We start from the raw sequence: 14,979 nt of genomic DNA on the forward strand, positions 1-14,979 counted from the left end.
CAGATGGTATCTGCCATCTGTTCCTGACCAGGAAACATATGGTGACCCCTGGAGTCAAAGACTGGAACGGAAGGCTCCCTCCACGAGCAATTACAGAATTTGGGATTACAACAATGGTAACACAAAAGAGTTATTGAGCGTGTCCTCTAGGTTGGTGACTGCAATAGAAAGGCTGGTCTCTCTCTCTCTCTCTCTCTCTCTCTCTCTCTCTCTCTCTCTCTCTCTCTCTCTGCACTGCGATTCTGTTCCCAGCAGCCAAGGTATAAGGGGGAGCCAAGCGTCTACCAGCAATCACTGTCTGTGTATACGGAACGCGAGTCAGCCATAGTAGCTGTCACCTGTGACAGCACAGAAGGACCTGAAGGACATTAGGCTAAGGGAAAGGAGCCAGGCGCAGAAAGACACACACTGCCCAGTCTCCCTTATTTGTGAAATAAAAAAGTTGACCTCACAGAGATGAGGCTGGAGTCAGGAGGGGAAGAGAGGTCATGCGGCGAATATCACGTGACTCAGAGAGGAGAACACGTCTGCCTTGCCACAGCACACTTTGGCTACAGTTCTGAGCACATGTGTGAAAGAATGGCTAAAAGAAACTGGACCTAGTGCAGGCTGGGGCTAGAGGATTATGCACGAATTTGAGGCTAGCCTGGTCTGCATGGTGACTGTCAGGCTAGCCAGGGCTCCGTGGCCAGACCCCATCTGAGACAAAACAACAGAACTAGCCAACAGAATGGCAGAAGAGCAGAGTCTGCATGGTGCTCTTTGACAGTGGCTCTTGGCCTTCCTAGCACTGTGACCCTTTGGTACAGTTCCTCATCTTGGGGTGGCTCCCCAACCACACAGCTGTTTACATTGCTACTTCAAAACTGGAATTTTGTTACTGTTATGAATTGTAATATAAATATATGTGCTTTTTGAGGGTCTGAGGTGACTTTTATGAAATGGACATTTGACCTCCAAAGGAGTCACAACCCACAAATTGAAAGAATACTGGTCTATGAAGTAGATATGTCAGCTATTAGCTTCTGTGACCACGACACGCTGCACAGTTACCTATACATGATACTGTCGCCTGCATGAGTACAATTAACTATGTGTCAATTTTTTTCAAAAGTAAAAGTGCATGGTGGCATACCTTTAATCCCAGCAGGAAGGCAGAGGCAGGTGGGTCTCTGAGAGTTCAAGGCCAGCCTGGTCTACAGAATGAGATCCAGGAGAGCAAGTGAGATCCTGTCTCAAACAACAACAAACAACAAACAGGCAGAACTACCTTGCTGAGGGATGTACAGAGATAGGATTGACACCCTAGCAGAGGTCACGGCTGCTGAAGTGTGTACTGCTATCCTGTTGTCCACGGGAAAGAATCCAGCCGCATCAAACCACACAGTGCAACGCTGTGTCCCGTCTTGTCTAGACATTCTGATTGGCTCAGCAAGAAAGCCTCCCTCCCTGTCCGGAGTAAATCTTCAGCATGGCTGGACAACTCTGTCTTCCTTTCAAATATGGGGAGACGGCTGGCTGAGCGAGCAGTTTTGATGCTCCCTACCCTCGAAGGCAGAGAGAGTTCACCTGACTCAGATCCATTCCGGCCTCTTGGCTTCAGAGGCAGAAACTTGATTTCCCCAGCTAAGCAACAGTGCTCACTTCTCAGTCTCCCTCACAGGGGGAGTGGGATAGCCAAGGAGAAGCAAGAGGAAGCTGCTGGATGTGACTTGAAGAAGAATTCTGGGCTGTGAGATACACAAGCATACTCATCTCTAATCCTTCCAGATGGACGATTGCCTCAATGGTGAGGTCTCAGTAAAGACAGCAAACCAGAGAGGGAGAAGGAGCCTGAGTTTCCAGTAACACCATGGAGCTTGGGGATTGGATTGTTTCCTCCTGCTCTTAAGCAACACAGGGACAATTTCAATAATTTCCTCTTCCTCCTTCTTGTCATGCTGGGAATTGAACTTAGGACCTTGTGTGTGCTTGGCAAACATCTTACCAGTGAGCCACATTCCCAGACCAGGTCTTTCTCATTCCTATCATTTCTTCCGTCTCTTCCTAGTAACTAAGTGCAATTCTCACTGTACAATACACAATTTATAGCAAATGATTCAAATTTAAAACCTATAGTAGGGTTTAATATTTTTTTTCTCTGTAACCTAGACTTTCCTCGAACTCACAGTAGTCCTTCTAATCTGTGACCCCAAGTGCTGGGATCATAGATGTGAGCCACCGTGCCTAGTTTTATTTTTTCTTTTTGGCCCAAATACATGTTAGCACACCAAAACAAACAATAACATCAGGCAGGAACAATGCATGGGAGAGTTATGGAACATAAACTGTGAAAGGGTTTTAGGTACCACTGTGCCAAATGAGCCTTGTTGCCTGCAGAGACTGTAAGCACAGGTCCTTGATGCTCCCAGCGGGACCTTCGCTCGGCTGCCCTGAGGTCAGGGATCTCCGTACTAACCCCCGAGGGTGCATCCACTTACCAGCTGCCCTCCAGGGTCTGGGAGCCGCTTCTCCCCTCCTGCCTCTTCTCCAGCTCCACAGCTGTCTGTTCCAGCAAGGCAGACACAGTATCCTGAGAGACAGAGGCCACCAGGTCAGCAGGGGCTCCGGGTGCCACCTTACCTACCAGCATCTCAGACATGTACCCCTCCTAGAGAACACAGGGTAAAGCCCGAAGGTTGGAGCAGCCAAGCATCTGGCCCATGGGAACTATTGTTTTGGTTTCACCGGCCAGTCTGCGTCTCTCTCCGTGTGTGGATCTACTTAGCAGAATTAGCTTAGCAGTGAAGGGGAAACATTAGGGCTCTGATTGGAGGAGAACAGAGAGCTGTCTGCCAGAGTCTTTGTGTCCCATGAACACAGCAGTGCGGTAAGGGTCTAGAGAGAGGTAAGCACCGTGTGCTGTGTGTCTGGGGACAAGGACCCAGTGGCAAGTGGGAGACTGAAGACGTGGAGGGCTTCCAGGAGAAGGAACTGAGTGGTGCCATTACTGAGGAGGAGGGTGTGACCTGAGAGAATTATCGAATCTCTCCAGCCCTCATTTTCTCCCAGCGAGCACTAGGAAAGTCTTCACGGGGATTATTTCTGATGATCTAGGCTCAGAAGAGTGGCCTAGCAAACAGTATTCAGTAGACAGCCCCTGACATCTGAGCAAAGACAATGGCTTTCTGGTCACATGGTTAATTTACCACCGTCCTCAGCCAGGGGTCGGGGTGGAGGTTGCAAGACTAGGAAACTCCTAATGAGTTCTTTGGGGAAGGAAAGAAAGAGCTAAAGGTAAGCAAGGACCATGGCAGGTGGTTTGCACACATATAGCAGCTCACTGAACCACACAGCCCATCACGCTCTGCAGAGAGAAGCCAGGAGCTGGGGGCGACTTTTTGGATGCATGTCTTTTTTGGTTTTGGTTTAGAAACAGGGTCTCTTTGCATAACCCTGGTTGGCCTAGAACCTGCTTTGTAGAGCAGGCTGGCCTCAAACTTTTAATCCTCCTGTTTCTGCCTCCTCATGCCAGAGATGGTGTAGGGATGTTTTCAATGATTAGCGCTAAAACGTATTTTCAAACCAAAGCAAGGAAAACATTTTCAAGTAACTCAAAACAGGCCAGCTGCCATTTACCCAGCCCTTGCAAGAAGCACTCACTAGATCCATTTCTTTAAAGTTTCTCAACAACCTATCTCAGACTCCTTACTAGACACAAAACAAAACAAAACAGACAAACAAAATGGAGGCTCAGAGAGGTGACGTGCTATCGCCCAGCTGGAAAGGGTCAATTCTGAACAGCCTTCCTTAAACTTCCTCCAGTCTCAGGTTCTCCAGAAAGAACTATGGTCTCAATCTCCCAGCCTCCTGCTTCCTTCTGTACTTCTTTTATCCCGGATCTCACTTGTGTTAGCCTGGCCTCATCACTGAACCACGAACCACTCATTTAGCCCTCCACATCACTTCGGAAAAACTTCAAGTTTTGTTGTTGTTGTTTTGTTTTGTTTTGTTTTTTTTTTAAATCAGAGAAACAATATAAGGCACAGAAGAATATAGAAGAAGAAAATAAAAACCCTCAAGGAACTGGGTCGTGACCACTCAGGGAAGACCGTTCCTGGATGGCCCTCTCTTCCCCGTTTCTGTTTCCTCCTACCCCGGGCTTCTCTCCTCTACCACTGCAAGCTGGGATCTGGTTCATCGGGTGCCCACTTAGCCTACTCACCATGTGGTCAGGCCCTGTAGCTCCCGCTGGTTGGGGTTCCCTGCACTGTTTCTTCAAGTATTTGTAGCTCAGGAGGTTGTACCAGCGTGTTGACCTCTCCCCAGACCGGCAGACCTCAGCCAGGCTGATCTGGGCGCCTCCCTGTTAGGGACAAACAATGAGAAACGTATGAATATAGCAGCTAATAGAAACAACATGGAAAACAGCAGCCTCTGTGAGATAGGGGTGGAGCTTCCTAACAGGGTTTCACTATGTTACCCCGGCTGGTCTCGTGTGAACTCAAACCCCTCACGTAGCTGGGACTAGGGGTATGTAACCATACCCATTTATACACCCCATCCCCTCCCTTTTTAAGAGACCCTGAATTCACTTCGTCACCTACCCTAGTCCTGAACTCAGCCTCTTGAGTGCTAATTTTACAGCCATCATACCACCACGTTCAGCCTCTATGAATGCATATATCTAATGTCTTCTGACACTCTTCACATGGCCGAGGCTGGCCTCAAACTTGCTGTACAGCTCAAGATGACTTTGAACTTCTGATCCTTCTGTCTCCACCTCCCTAGAGTTGGGACTACGGGTGTGTGCTACCAGACTCACACGGGGCCCATTTTTAAAAACTGGTTATTTGAATTTTGATTGTTGATACTTCACCTGCGCTGAGCTGGGTTAGGTTCTGGGTTGAATACTAAGGACGACGAGGGTCCCTACACAGCCCCATTTCCTAGCAGTTAAGAGTCCCAAGGAGCAAAACACTGAACAGGCAATTACAAAAGAGGTTGTTTTACATTCCTTATGGGAGGACTTTGCCAGCATCTCGCAAAATATGGATACATTTTACCCCGTGGCTTGGGAATCACACGTGTGGGCATCTATCATGTACTAAACGACCCATGAACAGAAACCTTCATTTTTGGCTTTCTTTATAATAGTACAAGAAGTTTCTATGTAGTTGAGACTGGCCTTGAATTACTAATCCTCCCGACCCCAACTTTCTGGGATTATAGGTGCTCATACAGATGCAAAACCAACCAACCAACCAACCACACACACACACACACACACACACACACACACACATTTGCACTATGTCTGAGGTACAAAAGGTCAGATGATCATGTGTTTAATAAGAAATAACAAGCAGCTAAGGAATAACAAATGTAAGTGGCTACTGAAGGAAGGTGCATGGTAAGATGGGTTGGTGACAAAGAGTGGCAGCTTTTCCTGCACCCTTCTTTGAAACACACAAATGCACTCCTTAAGTGAAAAATGAAGAGCAGTACACACTGACCTACCTCACCAAGAAAGAACATGTTCAAGGACAGCACCCTCCGATCCAGCCAGAACAGGAAGCCCTGCAGGCTAACCTTACTCTTCCTTAGGCGTTTAAGAGTTCCACCCAGCCCTCTTCAGAAGAGCTCAGGACAGGTTTGGGGTTCAGCTCGCCCACTTTCCCCTTTGTCTTCACATAGCAGTGGCTGGATCAACGGATGGCAGGTGTATTGGAAGCCAGCATGTAAAGCAGGCCTCTAGTGGGGAGTGGGATCCCTGACCTAGGGGCTCCTCAACCCACCTGAGAGCCCATTCTCCCTCTACAGGATGGGCAGCTCTAATGCCAACCTGAGCGCAAAGACTGAGCACCAACAGGATGCCACAGTACAAAATGCCATGCCGTACCTTTTCCTCATGCACAAAGCTACTTAAAATATTCTATAATTATCTTCAGGCTAGGAATACAAGGTATATCTGAAACAAACAAATTTCCTATTTAGACTTCAATTCCAGCTCCAGCATATCTCATTATATACACAAATATCCTAAACCAATAAAACAACAACAACAACAAAAAACCCCAAAACAAACAAACAACCTCCCCCTGAAATATGAAACAGTTCTGGTCATGTGTTTCTGACAGGGATATTCAACCCAAAAGAGAAGGAACCAGATCATGGCGCAGACTGCTAAGTCTGGGTGACTAACAGCAGTTTCTGGGAGAAGAGTGTGGCGTAGGGAGAGGAAGTCAGCAGGCACTGACACTTTGCTATTTTGACATCAGTTTCCTCACTAGGGGAACGAGGAGAATGCTGCTCTATGCAGGGCTCGGGGGCGGTGGGTTACTGTCATTTCAGGAATTAAGTGGCTGGCACGCTCCAGGCACCAGAATAAATGTAAGTATATACAAGAATATGTATATTACTCCTTTATTCATTCAACAAGTATTCCCTGCAGCCAGAGAAGCGTCTAGAACACGATTCCTCCCCAAGGGACGACAGTTTCCTGGGGAGACATACAAACATGCTGGATATTGCAGTTTGGAACATGACAGGCTGTGTCTGAGGGACAAGCTGGGAAGGGATCATGAGAACGGCTTGGAAGCGTGACACCTTCATCAGGTTATTCTTAATGACAACGAGATGTGCTGCCTGCTGGCCTAGGCTCACAGGCATGAATATCCCTTGCCTTCCCAAACTGGAAGCATTTGGAGGGCATTTATACACTCACGGACTCAATAGACACGATTTACTGAATAGCCTGTAAGCGCCGGCGTTTGCAAACCCTCCAAGCAGCCAGAGTGTGGGGGTGAGGGGCACTCGGGGTTTGAGGGAAACCAGTGATGAGCGGTAACTTCGAAGGATGCCACACGGCACTGCTTAGGTGTATTTTCTGTCCAGTCGCACAGGTTGGGGGTGGGGTTCACATCGGCAGGGGTAGGCTTTGCCAGGTCAGTGACACCAAGGGAAAAAGGAACAAGGACTCGTAACAGCCACACACTGGAATCTGCCCTGGCAGAAGCCAAGCTGAGGGACACTGGCCTTGGTGGCTGGGTGGAGGCAGTGTGATGCCACACCAACACAGGTGGTAGTATTACTGATGACAATCTTAGCGAAGGCAGGCTATGTGTTCCCCTAAACCCTGCCTGCCTGGGGTCTGTGGAGGTGAGAGTCTTTAGTCGCCCTGAAATGTAACACGGTGTGTGACAGGAACACATAAAGAAGGTGAGCGTGTTCAAAATCATGCCAGTCCTCGGTCATTTCACCGGATGAAGTGGGCAGGTAACTTAAGTCTTTTGGGGCCTTGCTCATTTCCTAAAATGAAGATCACCCAGATACCTCTTCTTGGGGCTGTGCTGAAGGTTAAATAAGGGGTTCTTGGCCCAGTGGTGAACTCGCAGATGCTGCTTGTAAGACTGACTGAAGAACTGAACACAGGCTGGCGATTCCGCAACCCCGGCAAGACAGGGAAACACCAAGTAGAGCAGAGAAGCTCTTTCCCCCTCCTGACTCATGGCTTGTCCTTCTCAGCCACCCAAACCAACACTTCATGTTCCCAAAGTAGCCAGGCAAGGAGGTTTCCCATTGGTCATGGGCAGCAACAAGCCACTGTAAGATCAGCGGGTTTTTTTTTTTCTTTTTTGGCTGTTGCCATAGCAACCAGCCATGGCCAGACTTCAATTAGGAAGGTAGAATAAAAGGCACCCGCTTAGGAGAAGAAAACAGGATTTAGTTTCTTCCCAGGGCTGAGGGAAAGACTCGCCAGAGGAGCCTGGGTCTGGAAATGCTTCTCAGTATCCACCATGTTCCTGAAACCATTTTTGCCACCATTTGTGGTCTTCAGGGAGCCCTGAGCTAGCTAAAAAAGGACATGGAAGGGCTCAAATGCACACCCCGCAGAGAAGGGGCCCAAATACGGCTCTGCTACTGTGTTAACTGTGTGACCCAAGGCAAGATCTTCATCCCTGTGACTCAGTTTCCCACTGGTGCAAATTACCTATTTTATAAGACAAATGAAATCAATGGGGAGAATGCTTGTCAGGGACCTAATTTGGTGTCTGTCAGAAAATGTCACCCAACTGACATTCACTGCTGCATTTGTGTCCACAGTAACATCATCATAAGAGGTGTTTTTTTTTTTTTGATTTATTTATTTATTTTTACAGTATTCTGTCTGTACGTATGCCTGCAGGCCAGAAGAGGGTACCAGATTTCATTAAAGATGGTTGTAAGCCACCATGTGGTTGCTGGGAATTGAACTCAGGACCTCTGGAAGAACAACCAGTGCTCTTAACCTCTGAGCCATCTCTCCAGCCCCAAGAGGTGTGGTTTCTGTCATGGGCCGAGTAGGAAAATGGCTGAGGCCCGCTGAGTACTTAGCAGGTTCCCAAATTTGCTAATCTCCATCTGCATTTGGACCAGAGCACCAGGTGACACAACACTTGCCACGGGCACTGAGTTGGGGTAGCACCGCAGGGATGCTTCATTGGACACGAGACCAGATGGGATGGTTGGCAGTAAGGGCCACATTACAGATTTGGGAACTGAGCCTGGAGACTCTTGGGTGGTGGGGCTCGGAAGGGCCAGCCAGGTGACTTGTCCTTATATCCTGAGGGAGCAGTCCCCAAATTCCCCAACACAAAGGATTCTCCACCACAAGCAGATCCAAGTGAAGCTGGATAGCTAAGTCTCCCACTCTGGGCAAAGACCCACGGCTGCCACCAGGAGAAAGAGCAGCCTGCAGGGGAGGCAGCAACTGCCACGGTTACTTTCTCAGCTTCCAGACGTGGACGCAGGGAGAAGGCTCAGCGCCATGGACAAATCCCTGGCCTATCGTCTACACAAGTTCCACATTTTCTTCTGTCACTTGAATCCCTCTACTTCCAAAACAACCCGCACCACAGTTCGTCTGTGTGTCAGCTGCCTTGTGTAGGGGGCTCTCTCGCCAGATCTGCAGTGCCCAACACAGGCGCAAGTGCCTAATAGGCTCCCAGCAGAGACCAGGGGGAGCAGAGCTCTCTTTTAACTCTAAAGCCCACACTGATTTAAAGACACCGGAGCTGTCATTTAAACACTCAGAAATGGCACCAGAGTTAAGAAAGCCTTTCATTCGGTTCAGTTCATTTTATCCCAGAAGCCCCTGGGGAGGGGTTATTCAAGGTTGAACACCCTTACTCTGCCTGTATTTAAGTGCATGGCTTTCACAGGGCTGTAGCATCTCCAGCACTGGCTGCCGTCAATGTAGGGAGGGGGAGGAAGCTGGAGGAGCAGGAGAGGGTCCATTAACTGAGAACCTGTGTCAGACTCATTGGTAGGTGCTTTGTATGCACACTTGCAAATCTCAAGAACTCCCCAGTGGGCAATCAGGGGGCATTTTGTAGACAAAGAAAGTGAAAAGCGGAGGTGTTTAGGAACTCGCCCATGATCCCTCAGCTCAGGGGGTAAAGGTGGGATTTGAACATCAGGCTGTTTTTGCGACTCTGTGCTTCTTGTCTGATCGCTATGCTGCACAGTGAAGCTGAGGCCGACGGCATGCACTTCCAGGTCCTTTCAGGCCTGCTGCTCCTCTCACACCAAGGGGCTCTCACACACCACAAGACTGAGACCGCTCTTCTCTGGGGAGGCATCTCTGCCTGAAATCCAGGCTGAATATGGCACATACCCAACCTGTTATGACGTTCATGCCCTAAGGACTGAAGGTCAGGTGGACAGACAGACAGAGACAGACTCAGCTCTCACCAGGCACTCCTCCATATGGCTCCTGTCTGTGGTACAGACATCTACGCGTAAGGTCTTCTGGTGAAGGGCTGGGTAGGACATGGACACCCAGAATGCCTCGTTGAACACGAGGGTATCTGCAGAGTCCAGAGGCCGGGTTCGGAACAGGCAAGTGCTGCTTTCAGAGCAAGGCAGGATGGCTACACGGATGTTCCTGGGGGAGACAGAACCGTCAGAGAGCTGGGTCAGCTGTGTGGGGTGACGTACTGCAGAAATCCCCAGGGAGACAGCTGTCAAGGAGAGAATGCAGAATGTCTTATGTGAGGGATCCAGGAAGGGCTCTGGGGTACCAACTGCTCTTCCTGCCATAGGTCTCCAAATTCCTAAGGGTCCCAAAGGCTGTGGAGGCTGAGGTAAACTGGGTGCAAACACTTGACAGGCAGCAATTCACTAGAACTGAACAACGGTGGGAACTGGGGCGCTCATGCACTGAAGGCAGATGCTCGAATTTCTACAGGCAGGAGTTGACCATTCTGTTTGGTGTGTGCATGTGAGTTGAGGCCAGAGGTCAACCTTGTGTGTCAGTCCTCACATGCCTTTTAGCTTGGCTTTTAAAACAGAGTCTCTCATTGGCTTGGAGCTTGCCAAATAGGCTAGGCTGGCTGGCTACCAAGCCCCAGGGATTTGCCTATCTATGCCTCCCCATTTCTGGCCCTGGCATTGTCTGAGGGGCAGAAATGAGACAATCTAGAGCTCTGGTCTGTACTAGATTTCTCTTCTCCTCCCACATCCTATCCCAGGACACTGTCTGAATACAGTAACGGCTGTCCCCAGGCCTTGTGGTCTAGTTATGGGAGGAAATGTCTAGGTAGATGAATACAATGTAACACACACCCAGGCTACAGCAAGAATGCATGCAGATAGTGCAGGTGCCTGCTGTCCCTGCAACCTCTAAGGTAACACACCAGTCATGTCTAGAACCAGAGAGTTGTTTCTGCACAGAGAAGATAACAGGGACCTGACTGTTCTCATGAGGTCACAGACCAGGAGATTTCCATGCAGGAAGGACCAGCTTGACCAGCATTCCTTGAGCAGTAGGTGGTGGGCACCCAGGCTGTACCAGGAAGCTGTCTACAGCGCCAGTCTCCAAAGCCGGTAAGTATGCCATTGTGTGTGTGGGAACACAGGCAGCACTAGCATGCTCGCTTGCATTAAATGCCTGCAGTGGTATCTGCAGTTAGCGCTTTCCCGGGAGAGCACAGGTGAGAGAGATGCGTGAATGCAGGGCTCGGTACTCACACTTTCTGCTCTTGTTGCAGTAACAGAGCGGAGAGGTTACTCAGCTGGATTACTAATATTGCAAATTGCCTGTTCTTCTCATCATACCTGAAATGAAGGGGTGGGTAGAACACCAATCAGCAAATCATTTATTTCCTCCCCCCGTCCTTCCTACTTCCTCTCCCATCTTTTAAACAGGGTCTCACTCATAGCCATGGGTAGCCTATGTAGTAGACCAGACTGGCCTTGAACTCACTTCAGCTTCTGTTTTCCCAGTGTCAGGAGTAAGGGTGTGTGCCACCATGCCCAACATTTTTTTCTTAAGAGTCATAAGTCAAGGCTGCTGGCTGCTCTGTCCAGTGCGGTAAGCTGAACAGCACTCACCCTCAGCTTCGCTGCCACGACCAGATACAGGTCCAGAACTGGCAGCCATCTGAATTTTCATTTGTTTGTTTGTTTGTTATTGAAACAAAATCTTACTATATAGCCTGGAACTTGCTATGTAGACAAGGCTGGTCTCCAACTCAGAGATCCACCTGCCTCTGCCTCCTGAGAGCTGGGATTAAAGATGTGCACTGCCGTGCCTGGTTCTGGGGACTGAACCCAGGCTTTTGCGTTAAGTGTCTTTACTGGGTAAGCCATCCAACTGGCCCATTCATTTCAACTTCAAAGAGTTACCAGAAGTATTGAGGACCGGCCTCAAAAAAATCACCTCTTACCAGTGTAGGGGCGTGGGAACTGAAGACAGAAACCACAAGACAGTATCGGGAGGGAGTTTCATGGATTACTCAGATCCTGAAATCACCCGCTTTTATTTTCCCATGGCTTTTATACCCAACGTAAACTGGGGTATGAAATTTTCTGTTATTAACATTTTTGCCTAAGAAGACGTGGAAGTCACCCCCAGGAAGAGAAGGCAGCAGCAACAACAGTGCATATGTCAGTCAGAGCTGGGCTGTGCTCTCCAGGGTCAACAATCCTGAGTTAGGATCGTTGGAACCTGGATGGGGATGCAAAGGCAACCACCATAAGAGCAGATACTCAGCAAGCAGAAAGTCTGTGTGCTCAGCCTCTGTCCACATCTGTATCAGTCACAAGAAGCTTGGCGTTCCTCATCTATGGTGAAGGGGCCAGTACTCAGGAGCCCACCAAGGCTAGTGGGTCCTGCTTCTTCCGTGGATAGCCATGAAGGTACAATATTGTCAATGAAGAAGAGGCCCTATATAAACCCTTCTTCTGTCCTTGTCCCCCCCCATCACTTACTTCAGGGCAATTTGAACCCGAGTGGCTCCCATGGCTTCTGATTCTTCACTGTCGAATGTAGCAGCTTCAGAAATGCCCAGTCTATAAGACATCAGGGGAAGGGGTTAGTGTCACCATAACTGTCCATGAACAAAAGCCTTTTCTGGACTCAGGGTCCCTGCCGTGAGGCTCGATTGCCGGCTCTATGCTCAGTGTGTCTCTGGACCCTCATTTTCCCAGGGGCTTAGGACCCTTCTCCAGAATATACTTCCTTTCTCTAGCATCTATTTCCCTGGCACACCCTTTACAGCTGTCACCCCAGAACCCACATTTGCCCTAGGAGCCTTGGATACCACCTGCATCTCTGCTGCCTGCGTGTTGGGCGCGGCTCCAAAGAGGGCTGCCTGGAGCCCTTTGGAGTGTGGGCTTGAACATCCAGGGCTCCCACACTCCCCAGGAACGGAACAACAGCCAGGGACCCACCTCTGCGCAGAAGGCTCGTACACACCACTGTCCCCAGCCACGGACTCATCAGACACTGCGGCCGATACACAGGCCACTTTCAGGCCACACCCCGGGGCCACACCTGCAGCTGTTTGAGAGAAGGGGAAGACAAAAGAAAGTCAAGTTCAGAAATCACACAATTCTGACCCGCTCTCCTAATGGCTCCAATGAACTCGAATACACCTCTGAACACTCTAGTAAGGTCCTTCTTGACTTGGGACAAGGGGAGGGGTCAGATGTGATATCATGGCTGTGATGGCTGTTCTTGCTTGTCAACTTGGCCACATCTGGAATTAACTAAAACCCAAACAGCTGGGCACATATGTGAGGGACTTTTTACCTTAATTAAATTATTTGACATGAAAGATCCACTTTAAATCCATATCTTTGGGGTGGACAGATCCACCTTTAATCTGGACCATACCTTCTTCTGGAAGCCTATACAAGGACACGGAAGAAAGAAACTTGCTCTTTCTTTGCCTGTTTGTTTTTGCTTTTGCTGGCAAGTTCATTCCCCATGCCTGGCATTAGAGCCTACTTATTTGTTATTCTGGGGAATACTGAAGACCAGCTGAGACATCCAGCTTTGTGGAGTGAACAACTGCTGGATTTTAGGATCCTCTGGTCATAGGCAGCCATGTTGAATTAGTTGGACCACAGCTTGTAAGTCATTCTAATAAATCCTCTTCCCCCCTCTCTCTCTTCCCCTCTCTCTCTCTCCCCTCTCCCTCTCCCTCTCTCTCTCTCTACACACACACACACACAAACACACATACTTTATAGGCTTCTGGGGGGACTGAATGTGGGAAAGTCCATAGTAATGGAGACTTCAGTTCCTCTGTATGAGATTCAGGGTGTGTGTGTGTGTGTGCGCGCGCGTGCATGCGTGCACACACAAGTGTATAGGTGCTTGTGTGATGTCTACATACATGTTCAGTCCAGAGGTCAACTCAAGTGCTGTTCCTCAAAAGCCACACCCCTTGTTTCTTTGAGACAGGGTCTCCCAGCCCAAGGCTCACCATTAGGATAGAGAAGTTGGCTAGCAAGCCCCAGGGATTCCCCGTCTCTGCCTTCTAGTGCCGGGATTATAAGCACACACTACCAATACTGGCTTCTTATCACCTTTTAAACCTTTTTGAATTCTGGGGGTTTAACTCAGGCCCTCATGTTTGCGAAGCAAACACTTGACTAGCTCTCCGGACCTGACAGGTTTGGGTTTTTAAGACTGGATTTTAGGATGTATCCAAGGCTAGCTTCAAACTCCTGATCTTTCCACCCAAACCTCCTCAGTGCTGGGATTACAAGACAGAGTCATCCTGCGCAGAGAGTGGTATTGTTTTATAGGTGTTCCCTACAGACCCGGGACAAATTAACAGCCCTTTGCCTATTAAAGGAAAGCAAGGGAGGATGCATCCATAGCCAGCTCCTCCTTCTCTCCCCCTCTCTCCCCTTAGCAGAAGTCTCTGGCTGGCGTCATAACTGGGCTCTTTGATTGTGGTCCACATTTCCTCCAGGCCCAAATAATGGTGTGCAGGACCCACTGCCAGGCCCTGAGCTACAGATGGGAAGAAATCACATCTTGCTGTCCATGCTCCAGGTATTTCACCCTACAGCCAAATACTCCTATAAGCAACTGTGCAAGCCTGGCCTTGGGGTAGATGGAGAGGCCCCAGGGGCTGGATGTATGGTGGCGCACTGAGATTGGGGTTTTAGCAGGCTGGGGAAACAGGCCATTGGTGAGGAGAGCCTGGGACGCATCTGGTGCTGGAGATGCAGGAAAAAAGCTTTCCCAGCCTTGTGCCATACCTGCTGAGCCCTGGGGGAGACTTCCCACCTTCAGACCTGCTCTCCGCTAAACCACTTAAGGAGATTAATTTGTCTGCTGACTGAATGGCAGCATTAATCGCATAACCTGCTTAGTGGCTGAGCCCTGCCTGGCACAGCTCACAGCAGGGCAAGGTTGCTGGAGATGGCGTGAAAGAAACAGGTTGTCACCTAGCTGTCTCTGCCCAGGAGTCCAGAGACCACTCTTTGGGGGAGGAGGGCGACCGGGAGGGTCTCTTTCCAGGACCTGGTTGGAGTCTGAATGTCCTGATGTGGCCCTGGATCCTGAACAAAGACTTCTTAAGCCAAGGAAGAGCTTTTACCCACACCCCCTTCTCCCTGGGGATCAATTTGCTGAGGCTGGCCACCTGCAATAGGAGGGGGCTTGTTTTTATTTTTGTTCGAGAGAACTCAGCGAGATTCCCTTCCTGATGAGGG

General features: G+C 49.3%; 1 protein-coding gene across 1 annotated transcript in view; it reads right to left on the bottom strand.

The window, feature by feature from the left end:
* Positions 1-14,979, bottom strand: part of Wwc1 (WW and C2 domain containing 1) — a 153,875-nt gene that overhangs the window by 16,936 nt on the left and 121,960 nt on the right. The window contains exons 12-17 of the mRNA XM_057775790.1: positions 12,697-12,805; positions 12,235-12,315; positions 10,993-11,079; positions 9,715-9,907; positions 4,205-4,345; positions 2,481-2,572 (exon numbers count right to left, since the gene is read on the bottom strand). Coding sequence (XP_057631773.1) covers positions 2,481-2,572; positions 4,205-4,345; positions 9,715-9,907; positions 10,993-11,079; positions 12,235-12,315; positions 12,697-12,805 — 703 coding nt within the window. The remainder of the gene's footprint in view (positions 1-2,480; positions 2,573-4,204; positions 4,346-9,714; positions 9,908-10,992; positions 11,080-12,234; positions 12,316-12,696; positions 12,806-14,979) is intronic.

This window comes from Chionomys nivalis, chromosome 7 (assembly GCF_950005125.1).
Source record: "Chionomys nivalis chromosome 7, mChiNiv1.1, whole genome shotgun sequence".
Taxonomy (NCBI): Eukaryota; Metazoa; Chordata; class Mammalia; order Rodentia; family Cricetidae; genus Chionomys; species Chionomys nivalis.